Here is a 22,782-nt window from a genome sequence, read left to right on the forward strand (position 1 = left end):
TACTAAAAAGCACTTGTACCATCTAAAACTGAAGTACACAGCTGTAAAGACCTTAACTCATCACTTTGCACCTTATCAGTAAAGAATACTGTTGGAAATCACCAAATATCTCTCGTGTTTCATTGAGTAATGACTTTAATGTTCATCTGGATTGTTATCATCAGTCCTGTCTGCAAAAGACTTTAAACTGGGAAAACACTAAACGCAATATAAAGGGTCTTGAAAGAAAACTCTCTCCCCCCAGGAAATATATCTTTTGGCACAATAACAGTGTTCCATTTAAAACAGAAATTTGAGACATGGCATCTGGAACTAATATCCAGGTTCAACCATCATAGGAGTTACATTATGTGTCTATAGTCTGTTTCTACTTGCATTTAGCTTTTTCTTAGTTTCCTTCTGCCTCCTCATTTCTTTTCTCTTTTAAACCTTTATTTCTGGTCTTCCTTTCATTTCTTTATCATTTACTATTTTTTAGGGATGTGAATCGGGCTTCGGACGATTTAAAATATCGGACGATATTTTCAAAATCGTCAGAAATCGGGGGCTCCCCAAAACGATAGGAAAACCCCACGATATTGATCGTGGGGGTTCTCTTATCATTTTGTGGGAGGGTGGGGAAAACTGCACACACAAATAATAGGGATGTGAATCGTGTCCTCGATCGTCTTAACGATCGATTTCGGCTGGGAGGGGGAGGGAATCGTATTGTTGCCGTTTGGGGGGGTAAAATATCGTGAAAAATCGTGAAAAATCGTTAAAAAATCGAAAAAATCGAAAAAACCGGCACATTAAAACCCCCTAAAACCCCCCCCCGACCCTTTAAATTAAATCCCCCACCCCCAAATAACTTAAATAACCTGCGGGTCCAGCGGCGGTCCGGAACGGGCTCCTGCTCCTGCATCTTGTCGTCTTCGGCCGGCGCCATTTTCCAAAATGGCGCCGAAAAATGGCGGCGGCCATAGACGAAAAAGATTGGACGGCAGGAGGTCCTTCCGGACCCCCGCTGGACTTTTGGCAAGTCTCGTGGGGGTCAGGAGGCCCCCCACAAGCTGGCCAAAAGTTCCTGGAGGTCCAGCGGGGGTCAGGGAGCGATTTCCCGCCGCGAATCGTTTTCGTACGGAAAATGGCGCCGGCAGGAGATCGACTGCAGGAGGTCGCTCAGCGAGGGTTCCGGCGCCTCGCTGAACGACCTCCTGCAGTCGATCTCCTGCCGGCGCCATTTTCCGTACGAAAACGATTCGCGGCGGGAAATCGCTCCCTGACCCCCGCTGGACCTCCAGGAACTTTTGGCCAGCTTGTGGGGGGCCTCCTGACCCCCACGAGACTTGCCAAAAGTCCAGCGGGGGTCCGGAAGGACCTCCTGCCGTCCAATCTTTTTCGTCTATGGCCGCCGCCATTTTTCGGCGCCATTTTGGAAAATGGCGCCGGCCGAAGACGACAAGATGCAGGAGCAGGAGCCCGTTCCGGACCGCTGCCGTTCCGGACCGCCGCTGGACCCGCAGGTTATTTAAGTTATTTGGGGGGGGTTCGGGAGGGTGGGGGATTTAATTTAAAGGGTCGGGGGTGGGTTTTAGGGGGTTTTAGTGTGCCGGCTCACGATTCTAATGATTTATAACGATAAATCGTTAGAATCTGTATTGTATTGTGTTCCATAACGGTTTAAGACGATATTAAAATTATCGGACGATAATTTTAATCGTCCTAAAACGATTCACATCCCTAACAAATAACCCCTAATCCCACCCCGACCCTTTAAAACGAATCCCTTAGCTTCCCCCACCCTCCCGACCCACCCAAAAACTTTTTACAGGTACCTGGTGGTCCAGTGGGGGTCCCTGGAGCGATCTCCCGCTCCCGGGCCGTCGGCTGCCACTAATCAAAATGGCGCCAATGGCCCTTTGCCCTTACCATGTGACAGGGTATCCGTGCCATTGGCCGGACCCTGTCACATGGTAGGAGCACTGGCTGGCCGGCGCCATCTTGTGCTCCTGCCATGTGACAGGGGCTGACCAATGGCACCGGTAGCCCCTGTGACATAGTAAGGGCAAAGGCTATCGGCGCCATTTTGAATACTGGCAGCCGACTGTCCGGGTTCAGGAGGTCGCTCCTGGACCCCCGCTGGTGGTCCAGCGGGGGTCTAGGAGCGATCTCCTGCACTCGGGCCATCGGCTGCCAGTAATCAAAATGGTATGTATCTTTCTATCCTTCAGCTGGCTCTCAACAGCTCATTATCTTCTCTCACCTCCTCCTACCACTTCCATCTTTCTCCTCACATCTTCTTGCCTTTTCCCTCCCCCATTATGGTTGGGCAGCCTCAAAAAATGTTTTGTTGTATTGGTTTGTTTCATGGGTTTTTCAGTTTTTCATTAGTTTTGGAACAAAAAAAATATATTCATTAATTTCATTTTACATTGAAGTCAGTGGGGAAAGGCCGCATTGACTTCACTGTAAAAGAAAAACGAAAGCCCAGGCCTAGGCTTGGATTCAACACTTGGGCATGGCCGAGGCCAGGTTCCGGTCATCAAAGCCTAGGCCTAGGCTTAGACTCGATGCAGGAGCCTGGCCAAGGCCGGGTCCTGGTGGCCGAAACTTGGGCCTGGGTCTATACCTGGCACAAGAACAGGTCCTGGTTACCAAGGCCTGAGCCCAATGCTAGGACCTGACTGAGGCTGGGTTCCGACACCAGAGCCTGTCCAAGGTAGGGCCCCATTGCAGAAGCTTGAGCCTAGGCTACGCCAAGGCCTGATACCTAGGCCCGGATGCCTGGGAGTAGGATGTCTTGATCAGGTGACTAGAAATGACGTCCTCCCCAAGGAGGATAATCTACAGTGACATTGCTGCGGCATCTTCCTCCAGGTCGGACAACACCATCTTGTTGTTCGGCCATACATTTTATATCTGTACAACAAAATGGCATTGTCCACCCTGGAGGAAGGCACCCCGATGATGTCACTGTGGCATATCCTCTGGCTGGAGAATATCATTTGTAGTCAATGATTCAAGAACAGAAGACATTGGAAAGCCTATTCCTGTGCCTCTGGGTTTGTGCTCGGGCCTGGGCCAAGCCTAGGCCCAGGCCATGGCGAAGGGACCCAGTTTCTGCTGGGCCCCAGAGTCAGGCTTGTGCCTTGGCCAGGGTATATGCGACTGGGACCTGGCCTTGGACCTGGGCTTTGGAGACTGGGACCTGGCCTTGGGCCTGGGCTTTGGTGACCGGGACCCAGCCTCAGGCCTGAACTTCTGTGACTGGGACCTGGCCTTGGGTCAGGCCTCAGTCACTGGAACCTGGACTTGGCCAGATCCCAGAATCTGGCTCTAGCCTAGGTGCAGGCCATGGCTTCATAGACAGGGACCCAGCCTCAGATTCAGGTCCCAGTATTGGTCCTGGACCTCGGCAACAGGAACCTGGTCTCAGCCAAGGCCTAGTTTTGTTTAACCCCCAACTTTTGTTTTTATTTTGTTCTTTTTACTTAACAAATACGTATATATACAATAAATTTCATGTATTTTTGTCCAAGGCCTGTTTTCAGTTCCTGTCTTTCATACAAACTGAAAATGACCTCTTTTATTATGTTTTTTGCATTCATTCAAAATAAATGCACATCCTCATTCACCATGATCCTCCCTCTCTTCTCCCAGCTCTTCTCTTGGTTTACCTCCTCTATCAGCCCTCCTTCTCTGTGTCCACACAGCAAATTTTCCAGGCACCTTCACCTCTTGTTCCCTTCACCTAACTACTCACCCCTGTTCCTCTTCTTATCACAGCCTATGTCCTCTCTCCCAGCTTGTATCCCCTTCTCTCAGCTACTGTTCCCCTCTCTCAGCCCTTTTTGGCCTCACAGCCTGTGTCTATTCCTCTCCCTCTCTCACAGCTCCTCTACCAATTCCTTTCCCCTTCATAGTTCCTTGCCTCCTTCTCTCTCAGCCATTATTCCTTCTTTAAATTTCTCTCCTAGACCCTCACAGCAGTATTCTCTCTTCCAGCTAATACTCCTTTTCAAACCATCGTCTAACAGTTCTCTTGACCCCTCTCTTATCCTTCTTAGAGCGTCTCTGTACCTCTTTACTTTTTTCAGACCTATCAGCAGTTCTCCTCATCTCCGTTGTATGTTAGGAAAAAATTCTATTCTACATTGCTATTACTCTCTGATCCCCCTGCAGCCCTTTGGTCAGACAGTATACAGCTAGTCAATAGGCTGCATGTGGCGGTGACAGAAGTATAGTGCCTGCTCTTTCCCACAACCTGTTAGACAGCCCACAGCCAGCCAATGAACTGCAGGAGGAGGCAGGAGCACTTCTTTACTCTCCTCCCCCACAGTCTTGAAGCTTGGAGCTCTCAGCTCCTAATCTACGGAAGTGCAGGAGACAATATTGGGGGATACTCAAGCAGCCCCAGCACCCACAGAGCTAGTGCCTTTGTTTGAACATGTAGAGAGCAGAATGATTTCCAAAGCAGGAAAAATTGAATAGCAGACCAAGAGAAAACTCTGAGGAAGTACAGGAGCACTAAACCGTAGTCATTTTGTGCTAAAGAAACTGAAATAGCAAATAAACTGCCCGGATGGAAACTATTATTAACAGGTAAAAACCTTTCAAGCCAGCATGAAAAATTGTTAAACAGAAGCAACCAAAACCTTAAGAATGTTAGAGAGAAATGTGGAAAAAGTGAGACATGATATGATGAAAACTTATGAAAGAATGGATTGAAATAAGTGAGTGAGAGAGAAGATAAATTAAGGTTCACAGACAAAATAATCCTACACCTGTTTTTGGAAAATATCCTTCCAGAGAAAAGAATGTGATAACTTGGAAGGTAGACCCAAGTCAAATAATTTTCATTAATTTGTTACACTGGAAACAAAAGGAAAGGCAACATAAGAGAAATTACTGAAGAAATACAAAAGCAAGCTGAATAATGAAGTGAAAATGAGCTTTATAACATGTACATCAAACCAAAAGCATCCTTATTGCCTCCTTCCCAGGTAACCTGAATGATGCATTATGGGTATGATATGGGGCTGGGCAGCAAATACTTTTAAAGAGACCACAGCAGCAGCCAGTAGTCTCTTCATCAGATCCACACTAGCAAGTTCTCTCCCACGTGATCCAGTTTAGTAATTTGTTTAAATGATATAATTTGTGCCTTCTTCACATGAAATACTTGTTTAATTTAATGTACTAATGTTTCTATTGTATTGTTGTAGCTCTAGGGGATTGGAATACAATGACTAAACCACACAGTTAATAAGACCTATTGAAATGGAAGAGATTATAATGGTAACTACGGCAGTGTAATACAATAAATCCCCAGATCCTGATGGGTATATTAAACTTTAACATCAAACATATGGGACAAGTTAGAAATCTTCCGCTACATGCCCTGATGTATTTTAGCAGAAGGGGAAGTTACCCAGGTATGGAATAGGGTCTCTCTCACAGTGATACACAAGAAAGAGGAAGATAGGTATAGGTATTCTTCATATAGACCAATATCTTTATTAAATCAAGATTTTGGCACTTCTGATCTGGTAGGTTTTTTTTCTCAATTAGTTGATTAAGTGTACAGAAGCTTTAGGGGTAGGTTTTGTATTGCCTTGCAATCTTTGGATTTGGCTTTGGAGGACTCTGAGCGGGTATGAGTTTAGAGACAATATTTAGTTGTGGATTTATTGTATTTTAATGACATGTTTTTCTAAAAGTCTCTGGAGTGGAGTTATTGAGCTTTTCTAATATTTCAGTGATGCTGGGTAAGGGAAGATAAACCAACAATGCAAGTCACTGTAATTGGGTGGTTCCTCCAGGGATGAAGGGGATGCAGTTTGAGATCTATAGAGATAAAGTTCAATTTGAGAAATGCATGCTCAGTTAAAGGGAAAATTGTGATCCATGACTTAATTATCAGTGAGAGGTGGATATTCTTTGAATTGACAAAAGCTGATCTTCTAGTAGGATTATAGCTCTCCGCCTGGCTATTCATTTGTTTGGTTATTCCAGAGTACAGGGGAAAGGAGGAGGAATGGCTGTGGTATCAATCCACTTTACTGGGTGCTCAGATTCAGCTCCCGGTAAGGTGACAGTGAATGCTTGGTAGCAAATTTCAGTCCTTTTTGTTTTATTTTTAGTTTATCACCCCCTAGAGATCTGACTAATTCTGTCCTAGCTGTGATGAATATGATTGCAGAATTGTCAATTTGTTTCCTTCTTTTGATTGTTTTAGGTGATTTGAACTTACAGATTAGTGTTGATTGGGGAGGTTTTTCACAGATTTTATGAAGTATATATTTGACATGGGTTTCACTCAAATGGTTAATGTTCCTACAGATGTGGCTGGCTAAACATTAGATTTAGTAATATGAATCAAGATCTCTCTAAAGGTAGTGATAGAAGAGAAGTCTGTTTCCCCTCTTTTGTGGTCTAAGCATCAGTTTATTTTGTTTTTAATAAATTAACATAACATAAGAAAATGCCATACTGGGTCAGACCAAGGGTCCATCAAGCCCAGCATCCTGTTTCCAACAGTGGCCAATCCAGGCCACAAGAACCTGGCAAATACCCAAAAAATAAGTCTAGTCCATGTTACCATTGCTAATGGCAGTGGCTATTCTCTAGGTGAACTTAATAGCAGGTAATGGACTTCTCCTCCAAGAACTTATCCTATCCTTTTTTAAACACAGCTACACTAACTGCACTAACCACATCCTCTGGCAACAAATTCCAGAGTTTAATTGTGCGTTGAGTAAAAAAGAACTTTCTCCGATTAGTTTTAAATGTGCCCCATGCTAACTTCATGGAGTGCCCCCTAGTCTTTCTACTATCCGAAAGAGTAAATAACCGATTCACATCTACCCGTTCTAGACCTCTCATGATTTTAAACACCTCTATCATATCCCCCCTCAGTTGTCTCTTCTCCAAGCTGAAAAGTCCTAACCTCTTTAGTCTTTCCTCATAGGGGAGTTGTTCCATTCCCCTTATCATTTTGGTAGCCCTTCTCTGTACCTTCTCCATCGCAATTATATCTTTTTTGAGATGCGGTGACCAGAATTGTACACAGTATTCAAGGTGCGGTCTCACCATGGAGCAATACAGAGGCATTATGACATTTTCCTTTTTATTCACCATTCCCTTTCTAATAATTCTCAACATTCTGTTTGCTTTTTTGACTGCCGCAGCACACTGAACCGACGATTTCAATGTGTTATTCACTATGACACCTAGATCGCTTTCTTGGGTTGTAGCACCTAATATGGAACCCAACATTGTGTAATTATAGCATGGGTTATTTTTCCCTATATGCATCACCTTGCACTTATCCACATTAAATTTCATCTGCCATTTGGATGCCCAATTTTCCAGTCTCACAAGGTCTTCCTGCAATTTATCACAATCTGCTTGTGATTTAACTACTCTGAACAATTTTGTGTCATCTGCAAATTTGATTATCTCACTCGTCGTATTTCTTTCCAGATCATTTATAAATATATTGAAAAGTAAGGGTCCCAATACAGATCCCTGAGGCACTTCACTGTCCACTCCCTTCCACTGAGAAAATTGTCCATTTAATCCTGCTCTCTGTTTCCTGTCTTTTAGCCAGTTTGCAATCCACGAAAGGACATCGCCACCTATCCCATGACTTTTTACTTTTCCTAGAAGCCTCTCATGAGGAACTTTGTCAAACGCCTTCTGAAAATCCAAGTATACTATATCTACCGGTTCACCTTTATCATTAAAGACTATAGCTGTCCCTGTTTTTAGGAAACTTTCGCTCAAAGCACAATTGAATCCAGATAGGTTTGGGATGATGTTAGTTGACTTAGTTTCATGATTGTGAACCGTTGTGAAGGCTATGCCGATGTGACGGTATATAAAAAAAACAATAAACAATTAGAAGATTTACCTCTGGCTGCTATGGTTAGCATTTTTAAACCTAGAATTGGCTAAAGCTCTTAAATGGCCCCACTAAAGAGCTGACAAGTTAACACAGTAAACAAAGCTCTGTGATGTACTGACCAATTGTGATATCTTAAGGGGAAAAGGCTCAGACTTGAAAATAAGTGGAAAATGTCTGATAGAAGCAGAATATCAACTGCCAGAAATGTAACGCTCACTAACACAAAAGTCTTTTCTTTTCAAATTTACTTACACAATCAGCTAATAAACGGTGTGAACTATATGAGTTGGTTAGAAGTGTGATGACTAAGCCTCTGTTTACAGTTGCTCATCAACCTTGGCTTGTAAGAGCTTTACTCAGTATTTTGTTGATAAGATTACAAATACTTGAGGGGAGGTGGAAACTGTACAATAGTCTTCTGCAGAAGTGAATCTGAATGAAAGTCCATATAGGAATTTGTTGAGCCCCAAAATTTTCGGGTGAAAACTAACTGCTAAATTCTTTTGTTGACCTGTTGCAAGGGGTAATGAAACAGTTGGATTTACAGCTGAAACCAATCTGATGCATGCAAGATCCTCTCCATTATGGCTCATTAAATTGACAAGAAGTAGTCTGCACAGTCAGTTATTGAAACTTGTTAATACTTTGCTGCAATCAGGCTATTTTTCTAATGTCTTGAAAAAAACCTGCAGTCGAGCCTCTTAACAAATGGACTTTAGACTCTCTAGTGTTGGTGATTTTTAGAACTGTTTCTAACATCTGCTTTCTGGCCAAAGTTTGTGGATAAAAAATGTATTTGCACAGTTGAGACCTATATAAACCCTAGGCGGGATAGACCCTTAAGACTAGACCCAGGGGAATATAGAAATAGAGATGGACCCTATCTGCAACTAGTTCTCCACAGGTAGGTTTTATATCTGGGGCCCAGGGCTCCCTGTGGAGGGAATTGTAACTTCAAGGACCTTTTGCATCCACCAGTTACACAACTTCTTTTCCTAGACTTTGTAAACAGCACTGATAATCTCAATAGTCTGTCATCAAAAATCACACTGAGAAACAAGGTGGTTTCCAACCTCTTTACTGATAGTTGATTAAACTGAATGAAGATTCTTTATAGCACTTACATTTCAATTAAAATTTATGAACAGTGATGAGGTAGAAAGAGTAATACATTTGTGACCTCACTCTTCCAACAAAGTCTGAATAAATAAAAGCAAACTCCTTAATAATTTGATCTCCTCCTACTCTCCAATTACCCCGACTGACAAGTGAAGCCTTCCAATTTCCCAAAGTCTTCTCCCCACTGTGAGGTGGTTAGAATTTAGTCCCAATTCCTTATTAGAACATAGCACGTCCCAATCTTCATACCTTTCCTGTAGTCTTCCTAATATCTCTTATAGCTCCTTCTGTACGCATCGAGTAGGCACCTTCCTCTCAACAGAGACACCAATTTCTTCCCCTGTAATCCAGTCTCAACAGAGATTTTCAAAGCTCTACGCATGTAAATACAATGGATTTATGCGCGTAGAGGGGGTTATGTGCGCCAGGCCTATTTTAAAAAGGCCCGGCGATGCATATAAAGCCCTGGGATGCGTGTAAGTCCCGTGGCTTTACTAAAGGGGGTGGTCTGGGGGTGGGGCGGTCTGCACGCGCAAGTTATAAAATCGGGCGCACATGTACGCCCGCGTGCACCCTTTTAAAATCTACCCCGTGTGTTAGATATGATCTAAGCTAGTAAAGAACACAGAGCTAACAGAATGCTAGAAGGGAAATGAGGACTGTTTTAGAGGTATTCAAATATCTGGTGGAGTTCAATAAAGTGTGCTAAGACATTATTTTCCATATTTATTTTATTTATTTATTTTCAGATATTTATTACCCGCCCATCCAGAAAGTCTGGGGCAATGTACAAGAAACACATTTAATATCATAAAGCATTAAAACACTTTTGGGTAAATTTTAAAAGAAATGCGTGTGCACCCTTAACTGCATGAGCAACAATACGCTTCATTTTATATAGCACGTGCATAGCATTTAAAAAACTGTTGCTGTGCACACTTCTACAGCCTTTACATGTTTGTGGGGGGAGAGAGAATCTCTGTATACAGTCAGTCTGACACTCTCTCTTTATATGTATCACTCTAGAGGGACACTTTGAATCGGGATGGGTTGTTACAGACACATTCAGAGGTATTCATAGTAAAATTGACATCAGGATTATTTTCTTCATCACTTATAAGGACTACAGTTCTTTCCTGATGTCAATTTTATTATGCAAACCTCTGAATGTGTCTGTAACACCCCTCCTAACCTCAACCCATCTTCCGAAAACCAACCCTGATTCAAAATGCCCCTCTAGAGTGGTACATATATAGGGAGCATCAGACTGACTCTATACAGAGGTGCACTCTCTCTCTCTCTCTGGCTCCTGTGCCTCATGAGGAGCAGTAGTAAAGTTGCACAGGCAACACAAGTCAGTCTTAGACCCACCCCTTTTCAGCCTCTTTATTCTGAACGTGCATCCATCTCGGCTTCTTAAAATTCACATTGCTTGTGTACGGCCCACATACATGCATACGTGGCCGCTTTCGCGCAAGCAGCACTTTTAAAATCTACCTCAGTGGTACAGAAATGAAGCTGAATGAAGGATGGTATGCACCTGGAATTGCCTAGCAGTAGAGGTAGTCGTGACTATAATAGGGTCAGAATTCAAGCATGCTCAGCACAGATACAAAGGACAGTGGTAGCCACAAAAGAAGGAGATGACTAGAGGTCAAGGAGAGCCTGCAGAGAAATATTAAACAAGGGCAACTGGGTAGACTGAGGGTGCCAAGAGGTCTTTATCCACTTTGAAATGCTCTAAAACAGAATATAAATCAAAATAAATAAAACAAATGTATATATTGCTTATATTATTATTGTATATTTATTTATATGCAACTTTTCTGGTAATGTGGCCATTGAAAATGGAGAACAGTTAGGGACCTTCATTTTTATTTTATTTTCTCCAGTGTTTATTATAACAAAAAACAGAAGAAAATCATTGTGAAAATCACAATCAAGAACAATAAGCAAAATAAAAACAGCCAACAATGACTACAGAATACTATATCTATATAGTCAACTTAAAAAATTGGCCAGAGCTAGGCCACTAGCTTTCTATTACAAATATCAGGTCCAATCAATTCCAGATCACACAACCACATTAACTCTGATTTTCTAACCTGAAGAACCTCTTCCTCCCAGCCTCTGTAGAAGCCAGAGAAAAAGCTGTTCGCACACCTCATTTTATGTAAAAGAAAAGTACCAAGTTTTTAACTTCTGAACATCAATAGATTTTCTCCGACCTAATATCAGCTGGCAAACTAATCCAAAAATAGATATCGCAGCCGAGAAAGTCCTCACCCTATCTCTGGCCAAACGGATTACATGCAATTTAGTGATAAAAAAAAATGTTGAGTCTTACTTCTTGACCCGGGTATGTCCAACTAAATTCCACTTCAACTTCAGGCTCTCCAAGAACTGTGCAGAAAACGCTGAAATTGTCTCCACCATTGACCTTGTTGGAAGAAGCTGCAAGTGTTGCTGAAGGTGGACCACTAGGAACTAAATAATTACAAATTGTTAAATAAAACAACTCTACAAAATGGATGCCTTTTTAATTAACGTGTCACTTCAAATCACTTTCCTATCACTAGACTGTTTTGTTTTATCACTCATGCCAAATGTGAAATGTTCTGGGAATTTACACGTCACCATAGTGTCACTTCTTGCAACAAAGTGGATCTCTTGAACCTCGTGTTATAGAATGATAGAGGCTTTTGATACCTTTATGTCATAATTCATTACTGAAAATAAAGGAGATATATATATAAATTGACTTAAATGGGAAAACTGGGTATCTGGTACGTAGATCAAGTTCTCTGCAATGGTCAAGTGATTTTGAAAGACTTACAAGTTCATTATGCAACATTGGTCTCTGCTTCAAAGGCAAGAGGTAACAGGGAACTCGACTCAGCAACCAACAAGGGTCCTGACTTTGACGGTTTGGTAAACTAAGTAAGAGGGTGACTTGTATGGCACAGCGGATGCTTCCATAAGCTTGCTCAGCAGAATGGATGGACCGTCTGGTCCTTTTCTGCCATCATTTCTATGTTTCTCTGTTATGTTTCTATTTTGGTTTAACAACGCCACAAAATTAGAAGTATTACAACTTATGAATCATATTTTATACAATAGTATTCAAGCTTGCAGAATGAGATATACTCCATTTTATTTAAATCACACTTCAAGATAGCATCAGACTTTTATAACAATTTCAACACAGAATACAAAACTATCCTTGCAGTGAAGATAAAGTTTGGGAGAAGGATATGCAATGAATTATGGAAACTCTCAAATGGATGAAAATCCAGGACAAATCTTTGCGTAACATTATCTGCTTTCATAGCATAGACATTTTGTATTGCACATAGAACTATCTAGACACCAATCAAGATTTTCAGAATATTAGTAAGAGGAACTAATAATTGCTGGCTCTTGAGAGTTGGATAGTAATACTCTAGTTCATATATTATATACATTTCTATGGATTCATCAACTTTGGAATGATGTACGGTCAAATATTAAAGAGCTTACAAATATTCAAGAATATATCATTGGCCATTATTGTTTGAAGAGCTTATGCTATATCCCAACCAGTATCCATATTAAAGAAAAAAGCAGATTAGCCTTAGCCCTCTAAATAGTCCTTACAAGTTAAAAAAAAAAATAGTGATTATAGTTAAGTTTCAGTCATGATGGAACCCAATTTGTTTAACAGGCAAATATGAAGTCATTGCAGCAGAGAAAAGTGGTAGGATGTGTTTTCTATTTTTCTGTGTATTTAAAAAATCTAAAAAAAAAAAAGACTATTTTCTTACTCTAACCTCATATTCCACACATATACCCTTGAAATGTTTAATTGAAAGGAAATGACTAAAGTAAAGAGCAGCTTAATTTCATTCATGTCTTATTGAGCATATTTATTTAAATACTAAAACAAAACAGCTCCTGGCCAACTTGGTGGCACTGCATAGCAAATCCAAATTAAATTCCTGGGCCCAGTTTCTGCCCCCTGGGAGGGGAGGGGCTGGCAATGATGCAAAGGCAGCATTCAAAGCCCCTGGAGAGGAAGGAGTCTCAGTCTTCATAGAACAGTGACATCTAGTGGCGAGGCTTAGGATCCAGGTTTACCAGGTTTCAAAGGGAACCAATCTCTGTGTCCTGTGTCTGAGAACTGTCACTGTAATGGCTGGGCTAAATTGGGAGTGGATGAGGATAAGGGGAAAATCTCCAGGTAGCTGCTAATGAAGACTTATGGGGTCCAACAGAGGTCGTTCTAATTGAGTTGGAAGGCTCAAAGGAGCAGGAGGAGAACTACCAGGCCAACAAAAAAAAAAAAAAATACAGCTGCAACACAGGAAAATAATAATAAACGTTAAGCTAGAATAAAACAGTTTAACAAAAGGTCCACTTCAAAACTTTGGTATGCTCAGCATTTTCCAAATAGAAAGGATTTTTGTACACTGGTAAAAACCTGAATTTGTCAATGAGATTGATATAGGCTGCTACAATGGGTAAATCTCCTTCATATGGGGGAATGAGATGTGCATCAGAACAAAAGCTTTCAATGACTTTTTGTACAAAGGTGGACTGCTAGGGCAGGGGTGGGCAACCTCCAGACCCCAGGGACACCAAACCACCAGACTTTTTGGGATATCCCTAATGAGTATTGCATGAGAGAGATTTACATGCAAACCTTTTATACATATATGTTAAGGATATCATGAAAATCTGAGTGGATTGCTGTCCAAAGACACTGAAGCTTGCCTACCTCTATGCTTGATTAATATCTCTGCTGAATACTTTATAATGTTCTAAGCCTGTCTGTTTTGTTTGCAATAAATCTTTTATTAACATGTGGTAGATGATTCCGCTTCATTATTTATGAAATAATCAGTATCATTATGCACAACCTGTAGTTTATGCAAGAGGATTTAAAGAGTGGTCCCTGCTCTTCGAACTTTGGAGCCAGAGGGGGAAATGATGCACAAGAGAAAAACACCGTGAGATGGTCAAATAGACTCTGAACCGGCCCAAACATTTTCTTTTCTTTTTTTTTGTAGTATTAAAAAAAAAACCAGTTTGCATGATGCACTTCCTAAAAGGTAACTATCGCTTAAGAATTTCTGGCGAAATGCAATTTTCAAAAAAAAAAGAGGGGGGGAGCAATTATGCTGGGACCTACTGAATAATTATAATCCAGATAGAAATTCCCAGCAAGTTTGTAAAATCCTTCCCTATTGATAAACCTTCTAAAAAACTGCACACACAGTAACTTCAGGCATGTAGTGGCTGGAAATCCTTGCTTTTGCCTGGGCTTCCACCTTCCTCCCTTCCTGATGGTGGTCAGGGAGCTCGGATAGCTGTGGAAAGGAACAGAAACAAACACACGGCCACTGGGATTCTGCTTGTTGATTACAGATTTCCAGTTGTTCTCTGTCCTCTGACCTAACTTCCAAAGGCATTGTCGCTCAGATTTATGCATTACTTATTCGCCTCTTGCATTCTCAGATCCGGATATATTACACTTGCTTGAGGGAAGGCCAGAGCACTGCTGCTACCATGCAACTCCCATACATGACAGTTTACTCAACTGGAAGCAGATAATAATACAACTCAGAACTGCTGTTATTTACGGCTCCCTTCTTGTCTCTGGGCACTGTTATGCAGAACCTTAAGCACCGCTACATTTGTGGAGCTTTTACCCTGGAAGGGAAGCTATAAGTACATTACAGTCCTGCTCCATCAAGGTCTTTTCCCCATAGACACAAAAGATGATCAGGCCCCATGGGTCTGAATTTCTGTTTTTTTCTAAAGTACATTGAGATCTTCTTTGAATGAAAGAGGCTATGCTAATGCAATTTATTAAATCTTGGGGCCTAGGTCAGGAACTTTCCCATTGAAATTGGCCTTGCTTAGCTTTTGAGAACATCAGATGCTGGTGGCCACAGTTTGAAGTACAACTGTCAAGGCCTCAAAGCAGAGGCATTGCCAGAAGCAAATTGTTTGGGGGAGGGGGTGGCCAAGGTTAATATAGGTGGGCACTGTGGCCAACGCCATCCCTTACCCCAGGGGTGCTTAAACCGGTCTATGGGCCCCCCTATCCCCAGACAGTCAGGTTTTCAGGATATTCCTAATGAATACGCATGAGAAATATTTGCATACACAGGAGGTAATGCATGCAAATAGATCTCATTCATATTCATTAGAGATATCCTGAAAACCTGACTGGGAGGGGCCCCCAAGGGCCAGTTTCAGCGCCCCTACCTTATCCCATGCTATGTGGGTCTTTGTGGCAACGTTCTGTATCTCCTGACTCTTCACTCTCTCCCTGGCCTGTTTCTTACCTTCCCCCTGTGAGGTAAGCATTTATATAAATAGGCTTCAACCTAGCCATTCTTGAACTTTTAAGGGACTGAGAGGAAGTGGGAGGGTTTGGGGGAGAATAAATAATTACCTGCCAAAAGTAGACGGAAAGCTATATATATATCTAGCGCAAGAGCAGTGGTGTTTCCTGTTTAAGTTGCCCCCTTAAAGGCACAGGAATTACAGATTGGCAGTGATTCCAATGCCTCCAGGTCTTCTAACCACTGCACATTGAAGGGACTGACTCAGATGGGATAATACCCTGCTGCTAGCTGTGAGGTTCTGAGCCAAAAGTGAGGGGGTCCAATTATGTCTATTCCACTGCATCAGAGGCACAGTAAGAATGGTGCTTGCTATCAAAATGTTTCTCACTGTATTAGCATTTCTTAAGGTTTAAACATATTTTTATAAACTTCATTAAGAAGGTGAAGACCAGGGCCAGACAATTCCCTGATGCTCACAGACAGTTATAGGGCTCTGGGACCTTTTACTTACCTTCCACATATAGCAGTTGATATTTGATTGAAATCTGTGGTGCTCCCTGTGCCTCTGCTCGGCAGTATACTACTCCCTTATGGTCAGCGCTGGGAAAATGGTAGACAAAGCCTTTCTTCACATCATAGGTTAGGCCACTTCCATCTGTCTTGATTTCCTCAGCTGGAAACTCCCTGTGCAAAGTTACCTTTGCTGAGGGGATAGTCACTCGGCATGGAATTATTGCTGGCTTGTCAGGATACATGTAGACAATTTCAAAGTAACTGGGAGAAGGTACAAATAGCTCACCTTTATCTACAAGTACAAACAACAAAACATTTTATTAAGGAATGAGGCCAAGTGATGTCTGAATTAATCAAAGGAGGCTGCCCTTACTGTGGAACAGCAGTAGAATAAGTATCCACATCCTGAGGTTTAGTACTCTTCCTGTCCAAACGAATGCATTATAAAGGTTGCATGGCATGTTCAATCAGTTCCATCATTTGATTCATTAAGAAGTCCTTTCTCTCTTACAATTGATGCGTGTCTTACCACATACAACAACTGGACTTTCCCACAGCAAGAAGAGATGAGGAGAAGAGACTTATTTTTTCACCTAGCATTATAAAACACCTAGAACTCTTGTATGTGAAATTCATAAGTCATTTCTAAGAAGTTTAACAGTCCTGTGTGGAGGGCACCTCCTTTATTTAAAGCTGGCCTCTGTCAGTAAAGGTCATTTTGAAAAATGATACCTTTGGATTTCTTATGAGGCTATTATTTTGTAGATAAGGCAAGGTGATTTTTAGATAATTTTTGCTTTTGTTTTATTTCAAATGAGGTGAACAGCAGTGCTTGCATTTTTTGAGTATTAGACAAGCAGTTTTGGGGAATAAGCAGAAGATTTGAGACAACTTTATTCAGAATAGGCAGAGGATTTTTATTTCATATTGGTGAGGATATGGTGACATTTCCTCTGTGAGGCAAGCTCATCACCTGGTCCATGCGCAGCCATCCTGAACTGCATTATCATCTAACAAATGCAAATGGACTGCAGAGAAAGTCATCTGACGTATTTGGCAATCATGTGAGATTGAACTGAGAAATCATATGCTAATATTCTGGCCAGAATTTAGATTCAGGGTTTAGGGACTCATTTTTTATTTGCTTGAACTGATAACTGAGAAACAAAGATAGGGTTTGTGGTTTTCTGTTTATAAATAACAAAAAGCTATTTTTTATAACTTTCCAAATACTAAAAATTTTTTTTTTTTACTATAATGCCATGCATTTGTCTCCTATAGATTACAAGAGTCTAAGGAGGTCATTCATCAGATCACGTTAGACACAGCATTATCGTGGTTGTTAGGGCCCTAACGCCCGCCATAACGCAGGTGGTAAATATCACATCACAAAATGCGTATGCAAATTTGAAAAATGTATTCAAGTGGGAGGAGTTTATGAAAATGTGAGCTGGTTAACATTGCATGCGCTAACGTAACGCACGCTATCGCGGGATTTCACATCAGAAATAACTACACCTTTTTTCTTGGCGTAATGCCTGCAATAGCTGTGCATTATGGCCAAAACAGGATTTATCGCAAATCCTGTTGAGAGAGCGAGAGAGAACCTCTGGGAAGGTCCACTGAATTGTGAACTTTTTATACCACTGTAAGAGGAACAAACTTGGAGCGAGGTTTATGGGGTGAGTTGGAATTTGGAAGGCAATTTAACATGCACAGTCATATGTACAAACAGCACAGTTACCATCCGTGAAGATTTAATTGATTGAAGCTAGGTAGTGCATCAAGCTAGGTAGAACAAACATGGTATAAATCTACTCTTCTTTCAACTTTCATCACTCCAAATCACATTAAATCTTCACGGATGGTAACTGTGGTGTTCGTACGTATGACTGTGCATGTAAAACTGCCCCCCCCCCCCCCCGAACCCACCTCACCCCAAGTTACTAGTGCCCCCTCTTACAGTGGTATACATAGTTAACTATTTTATGACCTTGTACAGAGGCTCTCCCCCCCCCCCCCCCCCCAAAAAAAAATGCGATAAAGCCTGTCTAAACACTTCTCGGCTTGCAATGTGAAAACATCACAGGTGCTATTCTTGCTATATTTATCACAAAATGATGAATCTAGGCCTAAATGTGCAGGCACTGATTTTGCTTTTGCTTATATTACTTGTAATAGTAATATTCTTTGGTCTGGTTTTTTTTTTTGTTTGTTTTGTTTTTAGTTTATTTTTTTTTATCTGCTTCCCATCCCTGGGAGAGTCTTTAGTTGTGTTTGATGTGCTGTACATGCCCATTCAAAATCATCCAGCTGAGAGATAGAGTTATTTATGTGACCCTTCCATAGGTGGGGGTTAACAGAAGACCTTTTAAGTCATAAAGGGTTATCACTAACCAAGGAAATTCTATATTTAGAACAAGATAATATAAAAATATATACTATTCAGAGATTGTTAAATTTTATAATTATGAGCAATTTGATCCTTAAATACTGTTCCTAGCAGCATTTAAGTGGTTATTAACTTGCATCTGATTATCATTCACAATATACCGTTTTTGACATGAAAACACGTCTTGTACTACCTGAACAATGACATTGTATTAGGAAGGTCAAAAAAATTTGCTTAATCCATTTATACAAAAGGTTGGTTTCCCACTGCTTATGTTATAAATAACTAAATTATACAATATGTTATAAATAACTTTTACCCTATGTCACAGTAAAAAAATATAAAAGACTAGCAACTGTACCTGTTCTATGCCTGGGTGGCGAGCCTTTTTATTGGCACATATGCTCCTGTATGGAAGTGTTAGCTGAAAAGGAAAAACTAAATTGTTTTCACTCAGAGCAAGGGACGTGGAGGCACATTTGCTAAAGCCAGGACTGGCAAAGTTTATTTACCAAGCTGTCTCTCGCACTCCCCCACACCCCCTCTCCTCTCTCACACACACATTCTCTCTCACCGGCATCCCCCTCCCCTCATATAGGCTCCCTCTCTCTGAAATCCACACTCAAGCATCCCCCCACCCACCCTCTCTTACCTCCCATGCTCTCTCTCTCACACCCTCCCCACCCCCCTCTTACCAACCATGCTCTCTGTCGCCCCCCTCTCTCATACACACATTCTCTCTCACCGGCATCCCCCCCCCCCAATGCTCTCTCTCTCACACCCTCCTGCTTTCTCTCACCCTCCCCGACACCCATTCTCTCTCACCGGCATGCGGCGGGACCCACGTCATTCGCGGCGAAGATGAAGGCCCGGTACGCCATTTGCGGCACACGGAGGCCTTCCATTTTCACCTTGAGCAGGAAATAGCAGCGGAAACCCCGGCATGCCGCGAACGGAGCGCGTCCCGCGGTACATGCTCTGTTTGCAGTGAAGATGAAGGCCCGGGCACGCCGATCGCGGCACATGGGGGCCTTCCCTTATCTCCGTGAATGGCGCACCGGGCCTTCATCTTTGCCGTGAATGGAGCGTGTGCTGCGGGACGCACGCCAATTGCGGCATGCCAGGGTCTCCTCTGCTTATTTCTGCCTGTCCCGCGATGGCCGCTGTCCTTCCGATTTTGAATAGTCTTCCGGCGAGGGAGGAAATTGGCGAGGTGAGGGAGGAAATCTGCGGGAAGGAGGAATTCTGCGCAAAATCTGCATTCCACAGTAGGCTGAATTCCCCCAGGAGTACCTCTTGTAGCTGGTGTTGTGACATGGCCGCTGTACGGCGTGTTTGTGCCTCCAAGGTGTCCAGGGAGCCGCCTGCGCCATCTATCGGCGGGCTGGGGAAAATGCGCGAGTACTGACGGACACACTACCAAGCCCGATATATTATGGATTTGTCATCTACAAGACGTCTGGAATATTATTTTCAAAAATCATAACATGGATGTAAATGTCATCCTTTATAGAAAATGTATCTCTTGGCTTGATCACTATATAATTGGTCAAAACAAACTTTTGGAAGTAAGTGCTTTGCTCTCTTGCTGTCATACATATATAGAAAGTGTGGTAGGTGCATAAAACGTGTCCAATCCAGGTGTGTGAGAGAGTGCCCCTAGTTTCCCCTATAAATCTGTACAGGACCAGGCTGGATGTTGGGCAGGAGGAGCTCAGAGGGCATGACCAGTGAGAGGGGAATAAGAGGGTGAACCCAGCTGGGATAAGGAGGCCCAGTCTAGAGGAGCAAGGAGCTCCTGACCCTCTCTGAGATTCTGTATGAAGGTTTGAAACGTCCACTGTCCTGAGTTAAGGCTGTCTTCTTTGATATTCTTTGTTGTGTATATTAATAAAAGTTTAAGATTGCAAGAGAAAAGGCTGGAGTCAGAGTGATAACTGCTCCAGCCCAGAGGATTTTGCTCAGCCAGTCCTCACAAGGTGGTAAAGGCAAAACCAGTATCAAAATTCAAGAAAGCCTGGGACAAGCACAGAGGGTTCTTGCAGGTGGGGAAGCAAAGGTAACGCTAGAGATCAAGTAAGCTCTGTACGTAGTAGGAAGGGGAAATGGGCAGATAAAATGGGACTTTCTGCTGTTATCTACCATCATATTCTATGTTTCCGTACAGTGCCTGAGTTGTAACATAAAATATATGGTCAACATGCAAGACCCTGAAATAACTGATTAAGCAATCCTATTTCTTTGCTTTTCCCAGTGAACAATTGCATCTGGTAGCTAGCTAATCTGATTTCACCAAACCTTTTATTAAGTCTGGGTGTTATTTGATTAATGTCTTTTCTTAGTACAATGACTGTTTCAACTTTTGCACTCTATTATAAACAAGCCTCTTATCTCACTCATCTTACTGAAACCCTGAGGTTCCCACCAAGCCAAGATTAACTCCACCAGAGCTTGTCAAGGTGTGTGGTGATTTGCCCCCATTTACAGTTAAAACCTTAGCATCACATTCTTCTCAACATGAAGTCAATGTGGCCCATTTTCACATTGCACTGAGTGGATATCATAGAACCCTTCACAGGGTATAAGGCTTATCAGCAACCTTTCTGAGGTTCACTGTAGAGCTTGAAGTCATTCTGCTGTTTTTAGATATGAATGAGTCACAGTATTGTTAAAAACAGTAACATTTATATTAACATTTTAGCAAGGAAGTAATTCATATTATAAGTTTATATCTATAGCAAGAGATGCATCTTAGTGTACAAAAGTTTTACATGGCACAAATTGCATGGAATAGACTTCCTGAGTTGTTGTGTCATGCTCCCTCCCTGGATGTACTCAAATCTCGTTTATAAACTCACCTTTTGGAAACTGCTTTCAAATCCATGGATGGTAACTTTAAAACAAGCGAACCTGCACCCAAATCTGTGCGTATGTGGGTGCCAATACATACACTGGAATTTTAAATTGTCCCCGCAAGTGCACATGTATGATTTAAAATAGACCTAACGTGCATATGTGTGCTCCTAATTTAAGTGGTTATGCGAGGAAATGTTCTTCGCGTATCTTTCCTTATGACTTGTCGGTTTTTACAAGCACAAGTCAGCAAATTTTAAAACCTGCGCACGTGAAGGAAATAACTAGTTTGACCACTTAGTTGACCAGTTTGCCCAGTCTATCTCTAGGTAAGCAAGACTCCTCTGGATCTTCAGCCTGCATGCCTCCCAGTTTACCCAAATCCATCACCCAGGCAGTTTTTGGCTATAATGAATTGTTTTCACATTTCCACCTGAACAAAAGCAGAAGTAAATATGCACAGGTAACAGCGCAATTCACACTGGGCCAGATTTTGTAACCTACGCGCGGGCGTAGATTTGTGCGCGCATGTTATAAAATCCGGAGTCAGCGCGCTGCCGGCTTTCGCACCCAATAGTGCCATTGTAAAAGGTGGTGCTATTGAGCGCGCTACTGGCAGCGAAAAGGGTTCTTACCCTTTCGCAGCCAGCGATCTTTCCGCCGCGTCCGCCCCGACGACGCCCCAGCTCCTCCTCTTCCAGGGCCATCACCACCCTGACTCCGCCCCGAGCTAGCTATCGCCTGCGATACGCTACGAAAATGACCCCCTTAGTGACTAAACCTATTCAGCAAGCAAAATAATCATTGGCATCTTAATGAGGTGAAAACATATGAAAGAACTAGAAGTGCAATCATTAGTGCAGGGGCTCTCAACCTAGTCCTTGGGGCAGAGGTGGGCAAGTCCAGTCCTCGAGGGCCGCAAACCAGTCGGGTTTTCAGGATACCCCTAATGAATATGCATGAAATAGATTTGCATACAACTGAGGCAGTGTGTATGCAGGTCTCTCTCATGCATATTCATTAAGGATATCCTGAAAACCCGACTGGTTTGCAGCCCTCGAGGACCGGAATTGCCCACCCCTGCCTTGGGGGCACACCTAGCCAGTCAGGTTTTCAGGATATCCACAATGAACATGCATGAAATAGATTTCAATGCAGTGCCTCCAATGTACGCAGCTCTATCTCATAGTTATTCACTGGGGATCTCCTGAAACCCTGACTGGCTAGGTGAGCCCTGAGGCCTGGGTTGAGAAACACTGCATTAGTGCATCTAAGTACCTCAATAGAAGTAGGCAAAGGTGGTGGTATTTGGAAAAGGCTATTTAAAATACTCTATAGAAGCACGACCCCAGTAAGTGCAAACTACCTTGACGTACGTATTGAAAGTTCAGTAATCGTGTATATTAACCCTGGTAATTCTATGCTGGGTGAGAAATGGAACATCTCTGATTTTAGATGCTAAGTGGAATCAGGCCTGGCTAATAGATGGATGGATGATTACTAGGGAAAACCAGGTTTGGTATCCTGCCAAGAAAGTCACAGTTACATGGTGGGCAATTAACATAGTAGTCTAGAAAAGAGACATGATGGGTTACTGCTACACACATTAAACAGTATTTAATTTTAAGTGCTATTTTTACTTTGTGCATAGTTCTTGATGGTTATATGTTGTCATCTAC

The 22,782-nt window shown here is 42.3% G+C and overlaps 1 protein-coding gene across 1 annotated transcript in view; it reads right to left on the reverse strand.

Moving 5' to 3' along the window:
• The window catches only part of PDGFRL (platelet derived growth factor receptor like), an 86,201-nt gene that overhangs the window by 19,249 nt on the left and 44,170 nt on the right, over nt 1–22,782 (reverse strand). Inside the window, exons 4-5 of the mRNA XM_029587071.1 lie at nt 15,857–16,150; nt 11,358–11,497 (exon numbers count right to left, since the gene is read on the reverse strand). Coding sequence (XP_029442931.1) covers nt 11,358–11,497; nt 15,857–16,150 — 434 coding nt within the window. The remainder of the gene's footprint in view (nt 1–11,357; nt 11,498–15,856; nt 16,151–22,782) is intronic.

This window comes from Rhinatrema bivittatum, chromosome 1 (assembly GCF_901001135.1).
Source record: "Rhinatrema bivittatum chromosome 1, aRhiBiv1.1, whole genome shotgun sequence".
NCBI classification, from domain to species: domain Eukaryota; kingdom Metazoa; phylum Chordata; class Amphibia; order Gymnophiona; family Rhinatrematidae; genus Rhinatrema; species Rhinatrema bivittatum.